At 41.8% G+C, this 21,247-nt stretch overlaps 2 protein-coding genes across 14 annotated transcripts in view; one reads left to right on the forward strand and one right to left on the reverse strand.

Moving 5' to 3' along the window:
- BRCA1 (BRCA1 DNA repair associated) overlaps positions 1 to 3,600 on the reverse strand; it is a 67,125-nt gene extending 63,525 nt beyond the window's left edge. For 2 of the 11 annotated variants that reach the window (XM_072780681.1, XM_072780679.1), the window contains exons 1-2: positions 3,468 to 3,600; positions 1,537 to 1,622 (exon numbers count right to left, since the gene is read on the reverse strand). In XM_072780681.1, the coding sequence (XP_072636782.1) occupies positions 1,537 to 1,616 (80 nt within the window). In that variant the 5' untranslated portion in view covers positions 1,617 to 1,622; positions 3,468 to 3,600. Of the gene's footprint in view, positions 1 to 1,536; positions 1,623 to 2,546; positions 2,824 to 2,960; positions 3,390 to 3,467 lie in introns of those variants that run through there. The other 9 variants (XM_072780675.1, XM_072780673.1, XM_072780674.1 and 6 more) reach the window with 9 other exon arrangements.
- Positions 2,952 to 21,247, forward strand: part of NBR1 (NBR1 autophagy cargo receptor) — a 32,920-nt gene continuing 14,624 nt past the window's right edge. The window contains exons 1-10 of one of the 3 annotated variants that reach the window (XM_072780687.1): positions 2,952 to 3,112; positions 7,885 to 7,995; positions 11,214 to 11,276; positions 11,976 to 11,994; positions 13,241 to 13,263; positions 16,474 to 16,665; positions 18,494 to 18,571; positions 19,095 to 19,309; positions 19,804 to 19,971; positions 20,258 to 20,467. In XM_072780687.1, the coding sequence (XP_072636788.1) occupies positions 7,894 to 7,995; positions 11,214 to 11,276; positions 11,976 to 11,994; positions 13,241 to 13,263; positions 16,474 to 16,665; positions 18,494 to 18,571; positions 19,095 to 19,309; positions 19,804 to 19,971; positions 20,258 to 20,467 (1,070 nt within the window). In that variant the 5' untranslated portion in view covers positions 2,952 to 3,112; positions 7,885 to 7,893. Of the gene's footprint in view, positions 3,429 to 3,627; positions 3,784 to 7,884; positions 7,996 to 11,213; positions 11,277 to 11,975; positions 11,995 to 13,240; positions 13,264 to 16,473; positions 16,666 to 18,493; positions 18,572 to 19,094; positions 19,310 to 19,803; positions 19,972 to 20,257; positions 20,468 to 21,247 lie in introns of those variants that run through there. The other 2 variants (XM_072780685.1, XM_072780686.1) reach the window with 2 other exon arrangements.

Raw genomic sequence — 21,247 nt, forward strand, 5'->3', positions numbered from 1 at the left:
AAAAGAAGCCTTTGATGATTTGCAGTATTCTGTTTTGTTTTGTTTTTTTAAGATTTTATTTTTAGGGGCTAGTTCAATCAAAGACCCACCCACTCACAAGCACAAATCATTTGTGATTTTACTTTGCTATTATTAACTATGCCCATTCTAAGTGATTGAGTTGTTTTTAGAGGCTGGATGAAAAGGTCAAGTGCGGGACTCCTGGGTGGCTCAGTGGTTGAGGTCTGCTTTGGCTTAGGGCAAGATCCTGGGGTCCTGGGATTGAATCCTGCATCAGGCTCCCCACAGGGAGCCTGCTTCTTCTCCCTCTGCCTATGTCTCTCATGAACAAATAAAAATAAAAATAAAAAATTAAGATTGTATTTATTTATTCATGAGAGACAGAGAGAGAGAGAGAGAGAGAGAGAGAGAAAGAGAGGCAGAGGGAGAAGCAGGCTCCATGCAGTGAGCCCGATGTGGGACTCGATCCTGGGTCCCCAGGATCACACCCTGGACTGAAGGTGGCACTAAACCGCTGAGCCACCTGGGCTGCCCAAAATTTTAAAAATAGGGAAGGGAATGGAATGGAATGGAATGGAATGGAAGGGAAGGGAAGGGAAGGGAAGGGAAGAGGAAGGGAAGGAAAAAGGAAGGGAAGGGAAGGAAAAAGGAAGGGAAGGGAAGGAGAAGGGAAGGGAAGGGGAAGGGAAGGGAAGGAAAAAGGAAGGGAAGGGAAGGAGAAGGGAAGGGAAGGGAAGGGAAGGGAAGGGAAGGGAAGGGAAGGGAAGGGAAGGGAAGGGGAAGGGAAGGGAAGGGAAGGAAAAAGGAAGGCGGGATCCCTGGGTGGCGCAGCGGTTTGGCGCCTGCCTTTGGCCCGGGGTGTGATCCTGGAGACCCGGGATCGAATCCCACGTCGGGCTCCCGGTGCATGGAGCCTGCTTCTCCCTCTGCCTGTGTCTCTGCCTCTCTCTCTCTCTCTCTCTGTGACTATCATGAATAAATAAATAAAATCTTTAAAAAAAAAAAAAAAAAAAAGGAAAAAGGAAGGGAAGGGAAGGGAAGGAGAAGGGAAGGGAAGGGGAAGGGAAGGGAAGGAAAAAGGAAGGGAAGGGAAGGAGAAGGGAAGGGAAGGAGAAGGGAAGGAAAAAGGAAAGGAAAGGAAAAAAGAAAGAAAAGAAAAGAAAAAAAGAAAAGAAAAGAAAAGAAAGAAAAGAAAAGAAAAGAAAAGAAAAGGCCAAGTGCCACTTACTCCAAACCAGATCTCTGCCCCAAAGTAGAATCGATCAAGACAATCTGTAAGCAAAGAAAGATAGGAAAGGAAAGATGGGGGGCTGAATAAGTTAAGGGAGTAAAAAGGGAAGAGGCAGAGTGGAGAAAAAGAGTAATATCCTGGATTTCCAAAGCTCCTGAGTTAAGAAAAACAACTTTAATAGTCTAATCTTCATAGATATTACAATTTTTTCTCCTTAATATATGCAAGGTCAATTCTACTTATTTGCATAGGATATAATCAAGTAGGGAAGGATCTTAAAGTAATAAACTCTTCTGTCTACTTACCATATTGGACACTCTAAGATTTTCTGCATAGCATTAAGAACATTTTGTACTTCTTCAACACGATCCGCAGATAAATCCATTTTTTCCTGTTCCAATGAATTTTAAAGCATAAGCTTAAATATCTATGTGTATATTTGCATGCCTACACACACATCACTTCAAAAGGTTTATAAGAACAGCCTAGTTTCATTAGATGTCATTTTTAAATAAGAAATGTAAGATTGGAGTACTTTAAAATTATACCAACCACAGAATTAATGACAAAATTTCATTTCTTTTACTTTGAAATGTAATTTTTTTTGTAATTAAGACCATTTAAATTCCCTCCCTCGCCCCCACCGCCCACATAAAGCCTGCAAAACACTTCCTTTTGGTCTTTTCCTCTCTCCAAGAAAAAGAAAGCCACGGTGGGGTGACTAGGTGAGTAAAGGTAGTCTCATCTTTCTCCAATCATCCTGGCTTTTTTCTTTTTCTTGCTGAAAACCAAACTCAACAAAAACAAAACCAACTCCAACCAACGCTCCCCACCTCTGCCCTTCCCCAGTGTTTCCCACTGGTCTGCATTCATCTCAGGATCCTCTTTCGGCCCGTCCACGCCAGTAGCATCTGTGACTACCGACACCCCTCTACTTTCTTCTTGTCCCTTCTCAGAAGCGCGTATGAAGCCAGTTCTTTCTTAAGGACTCTCCCTCCCACAAAATCCAGCCTACTCTTATTCTCAGACATATCCCTGCCCTTTCCTTCCTCAAGATCTCCATCTCACATATACCAGCCTGTCATTTTATACTATGATGTTACCCTCAGGATACATTCCAGTTCTTGCCATTAGGATTCCCCCTCGGACACACCCTGCCCCCCTTGCCTTATCCTCAGTGCCTCCCCTGCTCAGGGACCCACAAAGTGCCCCTGTCCCCGCGATTTCCCCAGACTCAACGTCTTGGGCTTCTCAGGCTCCACCCTCTGCCTGTCCTTGCCAGGTAATACCCATCTTGTTCTCCCACACTCCACACCTGTTTCCTGCCCTCGGAGCACCCCGTGGGTCCTCTCCCTTCCTGTGGAGTCTCTCACCTTCACCCAGAGCGAAGCGTCCGGGTTTCCCAGGCCCAGAGGCCCAGTTCTATGAAAAACCCCCGGACTGCCCTCACTCAAGAAAGCCTTAGCGAGCTCGCGCCGCGCAGTCGCACTTTCAATTTGCCTGTAATTCCCGCGCTTTCCTGTTGCCACGGAAACTGGCCGCAGCCACTCAGCAAGAACCTCTCAGAATCAGAGATCGAAACACGTTGCGGAAGGGCGGAGCAGAAAGAGCCAAGAGTCTCTCCGGGCTCTCGATTGGTCATCAATTCTTTCCCTGAGTAACGTAATTAGAAAGAGACGGAAGAGAAAGAATCTTTCCCAAGTTTTCTATTAGGCCCCTGCCCCCTCACCTTGGGTTTCCACTCTGGGCTTATCACGTCACAGAGATGGCTGGAATCACTGCCTGAGGCCCGAATATGAGCGCAAGATAGTGCCTGAGACAGTCGCAAAAAGGGGCCCTGTTCCCTCACCATTTCCGCCGCAATGGAAGGCTCTAGTTTAGGTAAATAAAAGAATTGTGTGGGGAAAAACTACGATTTCCAGCATGCATTGCGGATCGAAAGGCCTTCGCCACGGTGTTCCTGGGAAACTGTAGTCTTTTGGAGAGGCGCTTGCGACAGCGGAAGCGGGCGCGATTCTCACGGCAAGCCAGTAGATAGCTTGAAGAACTGCGTGCGCTTACGCACGTCAACAGATATGGATTGGAGTGTTAGGTTTTCGTATCTTGAGAGCGGCGAATAGGCTAAAGAACTTACAAGTCCCAGAAGGACTACAATTCCCATATAGCCACGCGAGTCTCGGGCACGGAGTCCACTAAGGTCAGTGACCTGAGGGAATGCGGTGGGCGCCGATTTTACCTGGGAAGGGGAAATGGGCTCTGGCTCATGACTGCGCACTCGTAGTTCCGCCCCTCTGCCTCAATGTTTGTTGTTGTTGTGCTGTTCTGGCAGCTCTTGCCCCACCCCTGCCACGCAGGCTCGACCAATCAGTGGGATGGTAGTGTTGAGGGACAATTGGTAAGAGCCAATCACCTTGTCGGAAACTCAGAAACTGGGGACTAGGCCTTATTTCTGTCCGCCATGTTAGATTCGCCCCGCAGGGATAGCAGCAGAGCTGGCAGCGAACGGTTCTTGCATTGGCCTCCGGCAGGCGCCCCCCGGGGGCGGGGAGCTGGTAAGGAAGCAGCTGCGGTTACGGAGGGGTGGGAACACATTCCCATTGAGACGGTTGGGGAAGCTTAAAGAAGGAATCCTGCAAAAAAGGGACTTTTTCCGTGTCTGGGGGCAGCCAGTCTTGTCAGTGACCAGATGAGAGAGCCGTTCGGGCCGAGTGGCCGAGGGAGCGGACACTGCCAGAAGGATGAGGGTCCGTGGCTCAGAACGCTCGGCATCTGCTGATGGAAGACCGAGACTCCCTAGCAAAAAGGGGGCCCAGGCAAAAAAATGAGAGAGTCCTCAGAGGGTGGTGACACTGTTTTGGGGACGAGGAGTGCTTGGAAACATTAACTGGAAGACTAGGATAAAATCTGCAAGAAAAAAAAAATGACATTGTCACACAGCCTCCCAGTCCCATCCCCCTCTGCTTGTTGAGAATCTCATAAAAAAAAAAAAAAAAAAAGTCTCCTTAGGGATCTCTGGTATTGGAAAGACACCGTTTTTGTTTTTTGTCTAACACCCGGCTATTAGTCACATATTTTAACCCCCGGATAGCTTGTCAGGCCTTCGGCAGAGAGAGTAACCAAAGCTCGGGTTCCCAGGTCTGCTTCATTAACGGGATTTCTGGCATCCTGAAAAACCGATGTAGAGGAAAAACTGACATGTGCCAAGTAGAGGTGAGCCAGTGGCGTGAACTTACAATAATGGCAGTTTTGAAAGCCGAAGGCCTTGGTCCCAGCCACCTGACTTTACTGGCTTTAAACCTACAAGGACAGATGGTGCTAACCGTAGCTTTGGTATTTCTACAAGTTCAAGATTAATGCTCTTGCTGAAAGAATTTTCACATAAAAGCCAAAAAGAAATAGGCAATTCTTTATGAAGACCTGGATGTGATCCAGCTTAGCTAGAGTCCCCCACTTCCTGTTTTCTCTCATTAGCTTACCAGCTGGATGAGCTCCAAGGCATCTAAACTAATTTTAATTGTGTAATTTGAGAAAAGGGGAGTTAGATTAGTTTCCTTCCTTCTGGACTCTCAAAAGTGTGGAAGTGTTTCTCAGAAGTTGAAAAGTGAGAATGTGTTTCAGAATACCCACTTTTTGGCTGACTGAATCAATTACTTCATTTCCCTAATATTTTTTGCCCAAGAATCTGGGGAGTTGACAAAATCTGTCCAAATTTTAAGAACCGGAAGAATTGCATTCTATATGAATGAATACTAGATGACGGCAGATTAGTGCTAGAAACTGGTCATTCTTTTGGTAGTGAACTTGGCTCTAGGTTTTAAAAGACAAAGAATGAAAAAACTGGAGGGTAATTGTTTGGAATCAAAAAAATCCCAGATCCTCAGAGTTCAATGTCCTTTTTTTTTTAACTTTTTCCTTTTTTTTTTTTTTTTCCAATGTCCTTTTTAAGGACAATCTCAATTTTATTGTTCCACACAGGCCGGTGCATATGGCTTCTAAAGACTGATTTATTGTAATAATTTTTATATTTGAGTAACATTTTCAAAGAACTAGGTTTTAAAAGACAAAGAATGGAAAAATTTGAAGGGTAATTGTTTTGGGATTTAAAAAATCCCTGATCCAGAATCCCGGAGTGGCTCAGAGGTTTAGCGCCTGCCTTCAGCCCAGGGCATGATCCTGGAGATCCAGGATCGAGTCCCACATCAGGTTTCCTGCATGGAGCCTGCTTCTCCCTCTGCCTGTGTCTCTGCCTCTCTCTGTGTGTCTCTCATGAATAAATAAATAAAATCTTAAAAAAAAAAATCCCTGATCCTCAGAGAGTTCAATGTCCTTTTTAAGTGCATTTGGCTTCTAAAGACTGGTTTATTGTAATGATTTTTATATTTGAGTAACATTTTCAGAGAACTTGGGCACATGTTTTTATTTGACTCATTTTACAAATTGAGCTAAAAGTTCAGGTGTTAAATTATTTGCTCACTGTTACAGCTCTGACACATTACTAGCCATGTGTCTAGAGCCCAGCTTTTCTCAACCCTTTTGCTCCCTCCCCCATTAGGCTGCAAACTCCTGAGACTTAGTCTTGTTCATCTCCTACCCCCTGTGCCTAGAGCAGAATCTGGTTATTTGAAGAGGTTTTTTTATTTTATTCTTTTTAATTTTTTTTTTATTTATTTATGATAGTCACAGAGAGAGAGAGAGAGGCAGAGACAGGCAGAGGGAGAAGCAGGCTCCATGCACCGGGAGCCCGACGTGGGATTCGATCCCGGGTGTCCAGGATCGCGCCCTGGGCCAAAGGCATGCGCCAAACCACTGCGCCACCCAGGGATCCCCTGAAGAGGTTTTTTTTAAAGATTTGCTGATGAATGTTTAAAAGATTACCTTTTTCATTACAGCTTGGGTTTAGATTTTAACAAATGATTTTTTCATAAAGTCATAAGAACAAGCCAATCTAACGACTCATCAGTAAGTAAAACTTTTAATTAAAAACAATGAGAGGCGCCTGGCCAGCTCAGTCAGTAGAGTATGCAGCTCTTGATCTGGGGATCGTAGGTTCAAGCCCCATGTTGGGTGCAGGGACTGCTTAGAAATAAAACCTTTAAAGAAAAAAAAAACTGACCAGAGTAGACATTCAGTTACAGAATTCCTAACTTCTTAGGCATGATGATGGGATTATAGTTTTCAAAAAGTCTTGGTTTTTTTAAAGACTTAATATGCTCAATTTTATGGATGAAGTAATAGCTGTCTGTCAAAATAATCCAATAGCAAACGGGTATAGCTATAATAAGATTAGTCATTTGTTGATGATAATTATGGAAGATAGTTGATGGATCCTTAGGAGTTCATTGTATATTATTCATTCTTCTGTATATGTTTAAATTTTCCCGTAATAATTTTTTAATTAGATTACTACAGTTTGGTTAAAAAGATAACTGGGATGCCTGGGTGGCTCAGCGGTTAAGCATCTGCCTTGGCTCAGGGTGTGGTCCCTGGTCCCTGGTCCTGTCTTGGGCTCCCCACAGGAAGCCTGCTTCTCCCTCTATGTTTCCGCCTCTCTGTGTGTGTCTCTCATGAATAAATAAATAAAATCTTTAGAGAAAAAAAAAAAAAAAACAGTTAACTACTGTCAGTCTATATTGGGGGGATTAGGTGGAGGCAATACAGATGTATAGATGAAATGAGGGTAGCCTTGAATTATTTATTGTAGTCATACGTCCATCACTCTACACTTTTATGTATGAAATTCTCCATAAAAGAAAAGAAAGTAAAACTATTTAAAAAAATGAACTTGGATGAAAGGTGTAGTTTCTTGGCTAGTGTTTTAGCCTCTAAATTGTCCAAACTGATCTAATAGGGAACCTGGGTTGCTCAGTTTAGGAAAAGGCTGCTTTCCCAAGAAAAAAATGTAGAATGTCATTTTCAAGGTATGAGATTGTAAAGTCCCTGAGGGCAGAGATCTATGGGTCTTATTCTTTGTATCCTGCTACTAGCAGATATTCAGTAATATGTATTGAATTAACTAATAATAAGTTCCATAAAATCCTAGAGGATTTTACAAATGTTAAATGATTTCTGTGAGTGTGGCCAAAATTTACAATGTCTCAGCAAAATTTACTAGTGAGATTTGGGGGTGCTTGGGTGGGTGTCCGTCTCTTGATTTCAGCTCAGGTCTTGGTCTCTAGGTCGTGGGACTGGTGGGACTCCCTGCTCAGCGGGGAGTCTGCTTCCCTCCCTCTTTCCTCCCCCACCACATTCATACTCTCTCTAAAATAAATAAATCTTTGAAAAAAAAAACACAAAATAAAAACAGATTTTGGTGGTAGCCACCGAACAGATTATAAATAGCAGAAGAGGGCAGCCCCGGTGGCGCAGCGGTTTGGCGCCGCCTGCAGCCTGGGGTGTGATCCTGGAGACCCAGGATCGAGTCCCACGTCAGGCTCCCTGCATGGAGCCTGCATCTCCCTCTCCCTCTGAATAAATAAATAAAATCTTTAAAAAAAAAAAAAAAATAGCAGAAGAGCAGAGGCACTTCTTCACTGCAGTGTCTTCCTAGCCTAGGCTGTATAGATCTTCACAAGCATTTGTTGAATGGCTGTTTATGCAGTTTATAGAACTGTCTCTAATGTGTGTTCTGTCTTTCCTCCATCTCTTAACTCTAGCCCCACAGCATGGAACCACAGGTTACTCTGAATGTGACTTTTAAAAATGAAACTCAAAGCTTTCTGGTTTCCGATCCAGAAAATACAACATGGGCTGATGTTGAAGCTATGGTAAGTGTTACTTTGTTTCTCCATCCTTTAAGCCTACTTTTCCCAAAAGATAGCTGTCTTTGCCTGTGTTGTTTGATAGCTCTTATATTTACCTTTTCTAGGCCTTTTGGAAAATTACTTTTGATACGGTTTCAGTATTCATATAGGAAAAATGCACCACCACTATCACCTCCCTCCAGGGCACAAATTCCTTAATTTGCAGCTGGGACTTAGGAAAGCTGTTAATTTTAGAAACAGTGTGAGAAATGAATTGGTGTGGGCCCCACCCTAATCAGCCCCAGAAAAATGTTCTCCTGCCTGAGAGCAGTTGTGTTTCTGTGGTTTGTGAATCACCCAGGGTATGATTTATGTTTTGCAAGCTGATCATTTTTTATTGCTAGGTCAGAGGTCAAGTACCTGAATGTTTTGCAGTGGGGTGCCTGGGTGGTTCAGTTGGTTAAGCATCTTAGCTTAGGTCTTGTGATGTCACGCTGGACTTGGATCCTACTTAAAAACAACAACAACAACAACAACAACAACAAAAAACCTTGAGCAGAAAAAGAACTACAGGTGCTTAGCAGCTCATCTGTTTTGTGTTGTTGTCAATGCCTTTCCTCCTCTTGGTTTGCCCTTTGTACTCTTCTATTTTTGTTTGGTTTGCAGTAGAGTGAATGTTTTACTTCCTGTGTAACTGTGTTTATCCATCAAAACCTTTTGGTAAAAGCCTGCTTTTATTTGGTTATGTGGAATGATAACTAAAAAGGAAAAAAAAATGATGAGGAAACGTCACAAGATGATCTGATCTAGTTCTGTCTTCCAGCAAATATTTCTTTATATTGTTGTAAATAGGTGATTATCCAGAAAGTTTGGCCTCTTTGTCAAATGACCTGAATATCAAACACAGTTCTTTTTCTAGTAGTTAGATTAACTGATAGTTTGCCTTCTTTATTGTAAATTTTATTTTTTTTTATTTTTTTTTTCTTTATTGTAAATTTTAAATTATGAAGGGGTAATACATGCCCATTATAAGAAGTAAGACAATCCAAACATATATAAAGAAAAAGTTACTATTCCTCTACTCCTTCCTCCTTTTCATCCACTGTTCCCACATCTCTGGGGTAACCAGTGCTAACAGCCCTGTGTAATACGTAGGCACACAGATTTCGTCCTAGGATCATACTATAAACATAATTGTGTACCTTATTTTTCCCCGAACAGTATATTATATACAGTTCTCAATCAATAGATAAGGATCTGAGCTCATCTTTTTTTTTCTTTTAAGATTTATTTATAGGACAGGAACAAGAGCACACAGATGGACAGAGGGAGAGGGAGAAGCTGACTCCCTGCTCAGGGCGGAGCTCAATCCCAGGACCCTGGGACCATGACCTGAGCTGAAGGCTGACACCGACTGAGTCACCCAGGCGTGCCCCCCACACACACACATACACTCCAGCTCATCCTTTTTATTTTATTTTTTTAAGACTTTATTTATTTATGAGAGAGAGAGAGAGAGAGGCAGAGACAACAGGCAGAGGGAGAAGCAGGCTCCATGCAGGGACCCCAGCAAGGGACTCGATCCCCTGTCTCCAGGATCACACCCTGGGCTGCAGGCGGCACTAAACTGCTGTGCCACGGGGGCTGCCCAGCTCATCCTTTTTAAAATTATGGATTAGGGGCAGCCCCGGTGGCTCAGCGGTTTAGCGTTGCCTTCAGCCCAGGGCATGATCCTGGAGACCTGGCATGATCTTGGAGACCTGGGATCAAGTCCCACATCAGGCTCCCTGCATGGAGCCTGCTTCTCCCTCTGCCTGTGTCTCTGCCTCTCTCTGTCTCTGTCTGTGCCTCTCATGAATAAATAAATAAAATCTTAAAAAAAAAAAAATAATAATAATAATAAAGCTATGGATTATCCACAGTATTTTGATGTTGTCATACCATAATTTAACCATTTCTTACTTAAAAAATTTTTTTTTAATTGAGGTATAACTGCCCTATAACTTTATATAGGTTTCAGGTGTATAGCATAACAATTCTATATTTGTATATTTTCCAAAATGATCATAAGTCTAGGAAACATCTGTCACCATATGTAGTTACCATTTTTTTCTTGTGATGAGAACTTTTAAGATCTACTCTCTCAGCAACTTTCAACTGTACAGCACAGTATTAACTGTATTCACCATGCTGTACATTACATCCCCAGGACTTACTTATTTTATAACTGAAGTTTGTACCCTTTTGAGACATTTACCTGTTTCACCCACCTCCCACACCCTCTCTCTGGTAACCAGTAATGTGTTGTCTGTATCTATAAGTTCATTATTGTTATTTCACTTACTCAGTGCCTTCAAGGTCAAAAGGGTTTTGTTGTTGTTGTTGTTTTGCTTTTGACCACTGTAAGTAGACTATAAGAGAGGTCTCCTTGTCTATATAACCTATGCACTGTTCTGTAGGATGAAGTTGCCAAAGAAACATTAATGAGTCACAATGCACATATTTTTAAATTATAATAGATCCTGCCAGGTGCTTTGCAGAACAATTGTAGCACCTCATAGAAATGTATGACAAGAAGCCCCTGGGTGGCTCAGTTCATTGAGAGTCTGCCTTCAGCTCAGGTCATGATCCCAGGGTCCTGGGATCAATCCCTGCATCTGGGCTCACTGCTCTTGCAGGGAGTCTGCTTCTTCCTCTCCCTCTGCTCCTCCCCCTGCTCATGCTCGTCACTCACTCTCATAAATAAATGAATGACTAAATAAATAAAATCTTAAAGAAGAGAAAGAAATTATGACAATGCCCTGAATTTTTGACAACATTGGATGTTATGGCTTTAAAATTTCTTTACCATTCTGTTGAGATGGCATCTCATTGTTTAAATTTGCATTTTTCTACCTACCATTAAGGTTGTTGAATGTCTTTAAATATATTTTTTCTGATTTCTCTTGTATGAAATCTCTATACATTTTTGTCCACTTTACCTGGGTTGTTAATCTTAACGATTAGCAGTTTTGCAGATGGTCTTTGCGTATTATAGATAATGGGCCTTTGTTATGAGTTGTAAATATTTTTCCTCGTCTATTCTTTGTCTTTTGACTTTGTACATAGTTTTCTTCTTTTATGCCATTTAAATGTTTAATTTTTATGTAATAGGCCCATCTTTTCTTTTATGACTTCTGAGTTTCTGTTATAACCTGCCTTTTTGATATCTTGATCATATAGGATGTACATTTCATTTGCAGGTAAAAGTTTCATTTGATCTGACCACTATTCAAATAAAATACCTGGATGAGGAAAATGAAGAGGTAAAGTATATGATGATACCCATGGCTAGTTATCCTGAATAAGGATCTTATTTCTCAAGAGTGACGGCAGATAGAAGAGTTCAGACTAGTGTTTTTCTTGTTTGTGTAGTACTTTAAATGTACTTGATAATTGATGTTCCGAGCTGACTGTGGCATGTGAAATGGAGTTGAGAAATAAGCAACATTGAGGAAGGAAATTTGAGAGATAACTTAAAACTTTATAGTGATATGGTTCAAATATATCACAAGCTGTCATTTAGCTTATAATAAGAATAATGGCAAACCTTTATTGAGTGGTTACAGCATGTCAGGCTAGCAACAATACTATGTATTAGGTATTATGTTATTAGCTGTCTTTTACCTTTGAGGAAACTGAGGCCCAGAGAGGCTAAGTAACTTGCCCAGAAGTGCAAAAGCTTGGAAATAGCAGAGTAGGGGTTCATTCCATACCTTCTGGCTCCAGAGCCCAAGCTCTTATCTGCTGTATTATGCTGCCTCTTAATATACCTGAAATAAAAGGCAGATACAGTACTTAAGCAAAAAAAGTCCTCAATTATCATTCACAGACAGTTCATGATTCTGGAAAAGCTGAACCCCAATCTGAGATTCTACACCTTATCTGTGTGAGGCTGGTCCTAGTAATAAAAATGGTCAATTATCGGGAAGTTTATAATGCACTGTTGTTTTGTCCTTTTACAGGTATCCATCAACAGTCAAGGTGAGTTCCTGAGAAGACTGCTCAGCTTTATTTATAAGCCATAGTCTGTTCATGAGCATACACATTTCCATTTACCCTCAGATCTTGCTGCAATATTTATTTTAGAGTGGAATTTAGTATACAGTAAATGGACATTGCACTCAGCCATGGGCATTAGTTACATCACAGATTTTTATTTTATATATAGATTAGTGCCTTTGATGGGAACCTAAGGACAGCTTTAACGGAAGATTCTCTTATATTAAGATGCTAATCTTCTGAAAATATGCCTCCCAGTTCAACATATACAACTCCATTCTGGTGTTGCCTGTGTCCCTGACTTCGTATATATGTTAATGTCAACTTATGAACATGCAAAGTGGTATTCTAGAACTTTTTTATAAGATGGTTGTCAGAGCTTGGAGCACCTTTTCCCATAAGAACAATATTCTATTTGAAGGTTAGGTTCCCAGGCTAGCCCCTCAAAAGCTTATTTTAACCAGCTTTAATGACAGTTTTTTTTTAATATATATATATATTTTTTATTGCACTTTGCTTTATTATGCTTTAAGATCCTCCTCTAAAAAAAATTTTTTTTTTGAAGGTTTCTGGCAACCCTGCATCACTTTTTCCAACAGCATTTGCTCACTGTCACATTTTTGGCAATTTTCACAATATTTCATATTTTTTCGTTTTTATATATTTTATTATCTGTGATCAGTAATTATGACTTGCTAAAAGCTTAGATGATAGCATTTTTTAGCAACAAAGTTTTTTTTAATTAAGGTACATATCTTTTTTTAGATTTAATGCTATTACACACTTAATAGATTTCAAGTAATATAAGCATAATTTTTATGTGCCCTGGGAAACGAAAAAATTCGTTTTACTTTTTTGCAATACTCGCTTTATTGCGGTGGTATAGAATCAAACTTACATATGTTTGAGGTCTGTCTATATTAATACTACCTATGAACTCCCTTGTGTCCTGAGCTTCATTCACTAAACATAGTACAAGGCAGCTGGATTGAGGTTTCATAGCTGGAAGGCTCCAATAGCAGAGAGGGAAGGGACTTAAGAGGGAGAACTAATCTACAAGTAGTTTCTATTTGCAATGGGATGGGAAGGGAGTTTGTCAGCAAAAGGGTAGTAGTTGTTCATGTATAAGGATTATAAGCAAAATATTCTTAAAAGTAAGGGTTGGCTGTACTTAGAATCTTTTGGGCTGGTGAAGAAATATCACAATCTATATTCTTTGTCTTTTTAGGAGAATATGAGGAAGCACTTAAGGTAATGGTCATTTCATCTTTCAAATAATTTTAAAAATATTTATTGACTAAAACTTGAACCTGAATTCTATTAGCCATGGGGAGAAACTAATGAAATACAGCAAAATGGATTTTTAGAGAGATTGTGAGTGTAGGGCATACCACTCAGCAAAAGGCAACCCCTGATGTAAAGGTTCTTTCTAGTTACTGTTCTCTGTCATTTCTGGTCTTAGCCTCACCATCATAGCATTTAAAAATACAAAGAAGGACACCTAGGTGCTTAGTCATTTGGGTGTCTGACTCATCTCAGCTCAGGTCTTGATCTCAGAATTGTGGGTTCCAGCCCCACACTGGACTCCACACTGGGTGTGGAGCCTGCTTAAAAAAAAAAAAGTTAAAAAATAAAAATAACTGTGAAATGATGCTTTCTGATTCACATTTTTCATCTTCTTTCTTTAAAGTTTCATTATCTTTATGAACTTCTAGTCCTTGACTCAACTCTTTTCTATAATCACTTTTGGGTTAGGGAGGGAACAACAACAACAAAAATTTTTTTTTAAGGTAGGCTCCACGCCCATTGTGGAGCCCAGAGTGAGGCTTGAACTCACAAACCTGAGATCAAAATCTGAGCTGAGATCAAAAGTTGGTCAAATGCTGGGACACCTGGGTGGCTCAGCAGTTGAGTGTCTGTCTTTGACTTAGGGCATGATCTCAGATGCCTAGAATCGAGTCCCACATCGGGCTTCCTGCATGGAGCCTGCTTCTCCCTCTGCCTGTATCTGCCTCTCTCTCTGTGTCTCTCATGAATGAATGAATGAATGAATGAATGAATAAATAAATAAATAAATAAATAAATAAATAAATAAATAAATAAATAAATATCTTTTAGAAAAAAAGTCGAATGTGTAACTGAGCCACCTAGGTGCCCCAAGGCAAGATATTTCTTTAATTGGGAGTTGGATTTACTCTTTTTGTTGCCGGGTCAAGAATGCCATTGTGGGTGCCACTTGATTCAACAGTTTAACCAGTCTTGTTTTTTACTAAGAAATCCTTATTTACCAGCTAGTCTCTTCATTTTGGACATTCAGGCCCTTCCTTGGTTTCTCTTAGTTGAGATACTCATCTCTTAATAATCTCGTGCTTCACAGTTTCCTTCTTCCCCAGTTTCCATGTGGTCTTCCTATTTCCTCTTTGGTTTTTTTGTTTTGGTTTGGGTTTTTTTTTTTGTTTTTTTTTTTTTGGAGAGAGAATCTTAAGCAGGTTCCTCCCCCCCAGTGCAGAGCCCAACTTGGGGCTTGATCTCACGACCCCAAAATCAAGAGTTGGCTGCTTACCCAGCTGGACCACCCAGGCACCCCATCTCTTCTTTGCTTTTAAGCTGTTGTAACATGCTGTCCCCCACACACTTTCACCCTTGTCCTACTCCTGGCTTTTCTCTTTCTCTATTCTCAGAAGCTACAGTAGTTTCACTAAAAAAAAAGTCTTCTACAGGCTTCCTCTCTTTCCCATAATCACTGTTTGCCTGTTTAGTCAGCAACCTCAGACCCCAGGGGGTGCCTAGGTGGCTCAGTCTGCCTTATGCTCAGATCCTGATCTCAGGGTGCTGGGATCCAGCCCTGCTGAGCACAGAGAGCCTGCCTGTCACTCTCCCTCTGCCCCTCCCTCCACCACCCTATTCACATGCATGCATGCATGCAACTCGCTCACTCTCTCTAAAAAAAAAAAAAAAAAAAAAATCTCAGACCTCTGGAATCTAGATGTTATATAAGCCTCCCTGTCTCAGGAAGCAAGACTTTTGGGGATCCCTGGGTGGCTCAGCGGTTTAGCGCCTGCCTTTGGCCCAGGGCGCGATCCTGGAGTCCCGGGATCGAGTCCCACGTCAGGCTCCCTGCATGGAGCCTGCTTCTCCCTCTGCCTGTGTCTCTGCCTCTATCTCTCTCTATCATGAATAAATAAATAAATAAATCTTTAAAAAAAAAAAAAAGGAAGCAAGACTTTTATGGACATTTTTTTTAAGGAAATTTTCTCTTTTTTTAAATTTTTATTTATTTATGATAGTCACAGAGAGAGAGAGAGAGAGGCAGAGACACAAGCAGAGGGAGAAGCAGGCTCCATGCACCGGGAGCCCGACGTGGGATTCGATCCCGGGTCTCCAGGATCGCGCCCTGTGCCAAAGGCAGGCGCCAAACCGCTGCGCCACCCAGGGATCCCTTTATGGACATTTTTACATAGTATTTGCTATATGATACTTAAGATCCCATGTTTATATTTTGACACATTTCATTGTAGTGATTTCTTGAGCAATTTTTTTCCACAGATGTACCATACACTTTACTACCAGCTTCTTGGCTTATGGTCTAGAATAAGGGTTGGCAAACTAGCCAGTGGGCCAGCCATATGCTTTTGTAAATAAAGTTTCAGTGGAACCCAGCCATGCCGACTACATACTGTCTGTGGCTGCTTTTGTGCAGACTTGAGCAGAAACCATATGGCCTGCAAGCCTAAAATATTTACGTGACCCTTTAAGAAAATTTGCTGATCCCCATCTTAAAATAATACCTTTCAAACTTTTTGGCCATAGAATGCTATTTTTAAATGGAAGCTTAAAAGTCTGATGTGTAAAAATAGATAAAAGAACTGTTCTCCTTATCACTGGCTTACAAAGGGGGAGAGCTAAAACTGATAGACTTGACCCCTAATCTCTTTCTGGACACTGGAGAACCTTCATGGAACCTCAAATGTACTTCAAGTAGAGTTTTCAAAATAGGATTTTTAAGAAGATGCTCTTTCAAAAGAGGTAACCACTCAACCATGCTTCCCGAAATACTATTGGAAAAATAAATGCTTAGTTATAGGATATAACTTTAAGTTTCTTGGGTTCTGGTAGTCTAGGATTGATTTTTTTTTAAAGTTGGAATTCAAATCCATAAGTGGGGTCCTACATAAAAACCAGTTTAACAGAAAAGTATTAACCTAGTCAGTGAGAATATCTCACATAATAAAGTGCTATCCTAAATCTACTTTTGTGTTTTTGATAATAAAACCATTCCTAGTTAACATTTTGGGTAAAAAACAGTGGGCTATTACATGTTATATACCATGTGATTTAATAAAGGTAAATCCTGGTATTTTCAGCATAATTCACCATACCTGTTCTGTTTAAATGTCTTTGAGATTTCATTTGGGAAAGAAGAATCACACAATGTTTTTATTTCATACCATTTGCTTTCAGATGGCAGTTAAGCAGGGAAACCAACTGCAGATGCAAGTCCACGAAGGCTCCCGTGTTGATGAAGCCCCACCACCAGCTGTACCAGAAAAACGGCCAGTCTTGAGGGCAGGGAAGAAGCCACTTGCACATTATTCGTCACTAGTGAAGGTCTTAGGATCAGACATGAAGACCCCAGAGGAGCCTGCAGCACAGGTATGAAGGGAACAGGACCTGTCTCTACAATTTTTCTAGCCTTCTGTCTCATTGTCTCCGGTATAACATTTGAATTGTGCATTAAAGATTTGGGAATTATTGTTACCATCTCTGCCTGACTTTTTTTTTTTTCTTTTTTAAGATTTTATGTATTTATTCATGAGAGACCACATAGAGGCAGAGACACAGGCAGAGGGAGGAGGCTCCATGCAGGAAACCAGATGCAGGACTTGATCCCAGGATCCCGGGATCATTCCCTGAGCCAAAAACAGATGCTCAACCGCTGAGCCACCCAGGCATCCCTTTTTTATTTTTTTTAATTTATTTATTTATTAATGATAGAGTCAGAGACATAGGCAGAGGGAGAAGCAGAGCCTAGTGAGAGACTCCATCCCGGGACTCAGGGATCATGCCCTGAGCCAAAGGCAGATGCTAAACCACTGAGCCACCCAGGCATCCCTTAATTTTATTTATTTATTTGAGGGGGAGAATAGAGAGCACAAGCGGGGAGGGCCGGAGAGAGGGGCAGAGGGAGAAGCAGACTCCTTGCTGAACAGGGAGCCCAATATAGAGCTTGGTCTCAGAACCTCAAGATCATGTCCTGAGCCAAAGGCAGATGCCCCTCTGCCTATTTGAAACTGGTAACTGGGGATGCCTGGGTGACTCAGTCAGTTGGGTATCTGCCTTCGGCTCAGGACCCTGGGATTAAGCCCCAAGTTGGGCTCCTTGCTCAGTGTGGAGCCTGCTTCTCCCTCTGCCTGCCACTCCCCATTGCTTGTGTTCTCTCTCTCTCTGTATCTCTGACAAGTGAATGAAAAAAAATCTTTAAAAAAAGAAAAGATGGGATCCCTGGGTGGCGCAGTGGTTTGGCGCCTGCCTTTGGCCCAGGGCGCGATCCTGGAGACCCGGGATCGAATCCCACATCGGGCTCCCTGCATGGAGCCTGCTTCTCCCTCTGCCTGTGTCTCTGCCTCTCTCTCTCTCTCTCACTATCATAAATAAATAAAAATTAAAAAAAAAAAAAAAGAAAAAAAGAAAAGAAGGGCAGCCCCCATGGCGCCGTGGTTTAGCGCCGCCTGCAGCTTGGGGTGTGATACTGGAGACCTAGGATGGAGTCCCATGTCAGGCTCCCTGCATGGAGCCTGCTTCTCCCTCTGCCTGTGTCTCTGCCCCTCCCTCCCTCCCTCTCTCTCTCTCTCTCTCTCTCTCTCTGCCTCTCTATCTCTCTCTCTATGAATAAATAAATAAAATCTTTAAAAAAATAAAAATAAATTAAATAAAAAAGAAAAAAACTAACTGGTTACACTTCTGGAGAGAGGGCAATAGGATGATAAACTTTATTTTCCTTGTATACTTCTTCATACCTTTTAAAAATATTTTATTTATTTTCTTAATTTGAGTGAGAGAGCACAAGTGGAGGGGAGGGAGAGGGAGAAGTAGGCTCCCCACTGAGCAGAGAGCCCCACATGGGGCTTGATCCCAGGTCTCTGGGATCATGGACCTGAGCTGAAGGCAGACACTCACTGAGCCAACCAGGCATCCTTTATTAGGGTTTTTTTTGCCATATGTTTATATTATTTGACAAAAAAGAAACCTCAAAGTACTACATTTCAGGAAATATTTTTTTCAGGAAAATTATTTTAAATAGGGTGCCTGGCTGGCTCAGTTGGTAGAATATGCGACTCTTGATCTCAGGGTTGTGAGGTCGAACCCCACATTGGGTATAGAGATTACTTAAAAAAAATTTAAAATCTTTTTTAAAAAATAGTTATTTCAAACAGAAGAAAAAAATATTTTCTCTAAGATCTTGGGTTGTGTTTCCTTGCAGCGGTTTCCACTTGCTCCCCGCGACACAGACCAGCCTCAGGACAAGCCCCCAGACTGGTTTACAAGCTACCTGGAGACAGTGAGTGTTCTCTCTGGAGTAGGCTTTAGCAGCTGTGTTGGCACAGGTGAAGTGTGGGAGAAATAGAAAGCTCAACCCACACGGCTGCTGCCTCTGGGGCAGATGAATGAAGAGTATAGCTAATCATTTCTAAACTAGAGCAAATCTAGTCCAGAAAGTTCCTAACTTCTACAGGGATGTATCAGAAAAAGAGGGAGCCTTATTCTAAGGATGTAAGGGAAAGGAACAAATCTCTGTGCTTAGGTAAGAAGGAAGGAAGAGGTTAGAAACCTACTCATCACAATGATTTTTTCTGGTATCCTCAGTGTACCCATGGAAAGAATAGACCTTCTTTTGTTACATTTCTTTTTTTTTTTTTTTTTTTTTTTTTGTTACATTTCTGTCCATTTGTTCAGTAGTTAGTAGCTGTTTATGATGTTCTTACACCAGAGATGGTGAGGTGTCTGGTCTATTTGGTATCTTCAGACTTTTTTCCAATGTTGGAACTGAGGTTTTTTTCCCGTTAATCTGTTCTGTATTCTAGTTCCGAGAACAAGTAGTTAAAGAAACGGTTGAGAAACTTGAACAGAAATTACATGAGAAGCTTGTCCTCCAGAACCCGTCCTTGGGTTCCTGTCCATCAGAAGGCTCAATGCCCATTTCAGAGGAAACGCTGTTTTTGCCAGAAAACCAGTTCAACTGGCGTATTGCTTGCAACAGCTGCCAAAGGAGGATCATTGGTGTGCGCTACCAGTGCAGGTAAGCACTCACTTTGGAATGCATACATGTTAGAAGACCTCTGAACAGGCCTTCCTGGCATCTGGAGAGGTAGCAGAAAATTGGGCATACTCTGTCTCTGGATATCACACATAGATACCTGCTCTGGATTAGAAATAAGCTGTTTGTCACCCACAAAAAATACTATACAAAGGTTAACTATTCAGATTGTTGTTGTATTCACATATGCATTTGAACTAACAGAACTAGACAAATTATGTTCCCCAAGGCAAAATTACATCATCAGGGATTATCACCCTGTTATTCCAAATGCTTTCATATTTTGCTTCCTCCCATAGATTGTCCTTTGAAACAGATACATGTTAAATGCTGTTACTTTCATTTTATTAATAAGGAAACTTGAGATAGAGCATGGCCAGGTGACATGCTCAGGTTACCACACCCAGCTGATAATACAGCCAGTATGGAAGTCTGGTCTCCTGTGTCACCAGGACTTGTCATGCTTTTCCCCACAGCCTGTGCCCATCCTATAATATCTGTGAAGATTGTGAATCGGGGCCATATACCCATGACTCCAACCACATCCTGCTGAAGTTGCGGAGACCTGTGATGGGTTCTTCTGAAGCGTTCTCTCACCCAAGGTTCCCTGGCCCTCGTCTTCCTGCTGCTCTGGAACAAGCCAGGTAAAAACATAAGTACACAGGAGGCTTGTTCTCTGATGGGTGTCTCCATTGTGATGGGGCAGGGATCAAATTGCAGACAGTCTACTTAGTTCCTGTGCATTTCTAGTTATGTGTGATAATGGGGACAATGAGCTGAAGCTAATGAGACAGAAACGAGAACTGTAGAAAGAAGTTAAGCTAGAAGCTGGCACTGATGGAGGCTACCAGTGGCTCAAGATAGCTTCAATATTTGTGAGGTTTTGGGTTTTTTTTTTTTTTTTAAGACTTTTTATTTGTTACCTCACAGGCTCCAGAAACAGGTCGACAAGAATTTTCTTAAAGCAGAAAAGCAAAGGTTGCGAGCGGAGAAGAAACAACGAAAGGCAGAGGTCAAAGAACTCAAAAAACAGCTTAAGCTCCACAGGAAGATTCATCTGTGGAGTTCCATCCATGGACTCCAGAGCCCCAGGTCCCCTCTAGGCCGATCCGAGAGCCTGCTGCAGTCAAACACCCTGATGTAAGCCCAAGGGTGGGGCACCTAGGCTGGAGGTCCAGCCTTCCGAAACCAGAACTTCAATCAGGTTTTCTCTTACTTATCTGCAGCCCCTAACACCCAGACTCAAACTTCCCATTCTTGGGGTGCCTGAGTGGCTCAATCAGTTAAGCATCCGACTTAGCTCAGGTCAGAATCTCAGAGTCTTGACATCGAGCCCCTTATCAGGCTCCTGCTTCATGGGAAGTCTGCTGAAGTTTCTCTTTCCCTCTCCGTGTACTCACTAGTGTGTGTACACATGCTTGCTCACGCACTCTCAAATAAATCTTAAAAAAAAGAAAGAATTAAAACTTCCCATTCTCTGATCTAGCATTCTAAAGGGTGGTTTGATAGTCATTGTTGACACTTAGAGCAGCCAATGAGGTTCCATACTGGCTGATATGACCTTTCTTCACTGGAGGCAGTTGGGATTTGAAGAGCCTGGCTCTCCAGTTCTCTTATTTATGGACCATTACTCTTACCAAAGCTTTTTCACTTCAGGAGTGAGATTTGTCTTTTTATTTTTTTTAAGATTTTATTTTTAATTGTGGTTTGTTTTTGTGTTTTGTTTTGTTTTGTTTTTAAGATTTTATTTGACAGAGAGTGAGCTGAAGCAGGGGGAGTGGCAGGCAGAGGGAGAAGGAGAAACAGCCTTCCCACAGAGCAGGGAACCCGATATGAGGCTTGATCGCAGGACCCTGGGATCATGATCTGAGCCAATGGCAGGTGCTTAACTGACTAAGCCACCCAATCGCCCCTAAGATT

Source organism: Canis lupus, chromosome 16 (genome assembly GCF_048164855.1).
Source record: "Canis lupus baileyi chromosome 16, mCanLup2.hap1, whole genome shotgun sequence".
Lineage (NCBI taxonomy): Eukaryota > Metazoa > Chordata > Mammalia > Carnivora > Canidae > Canis > Canis lupus.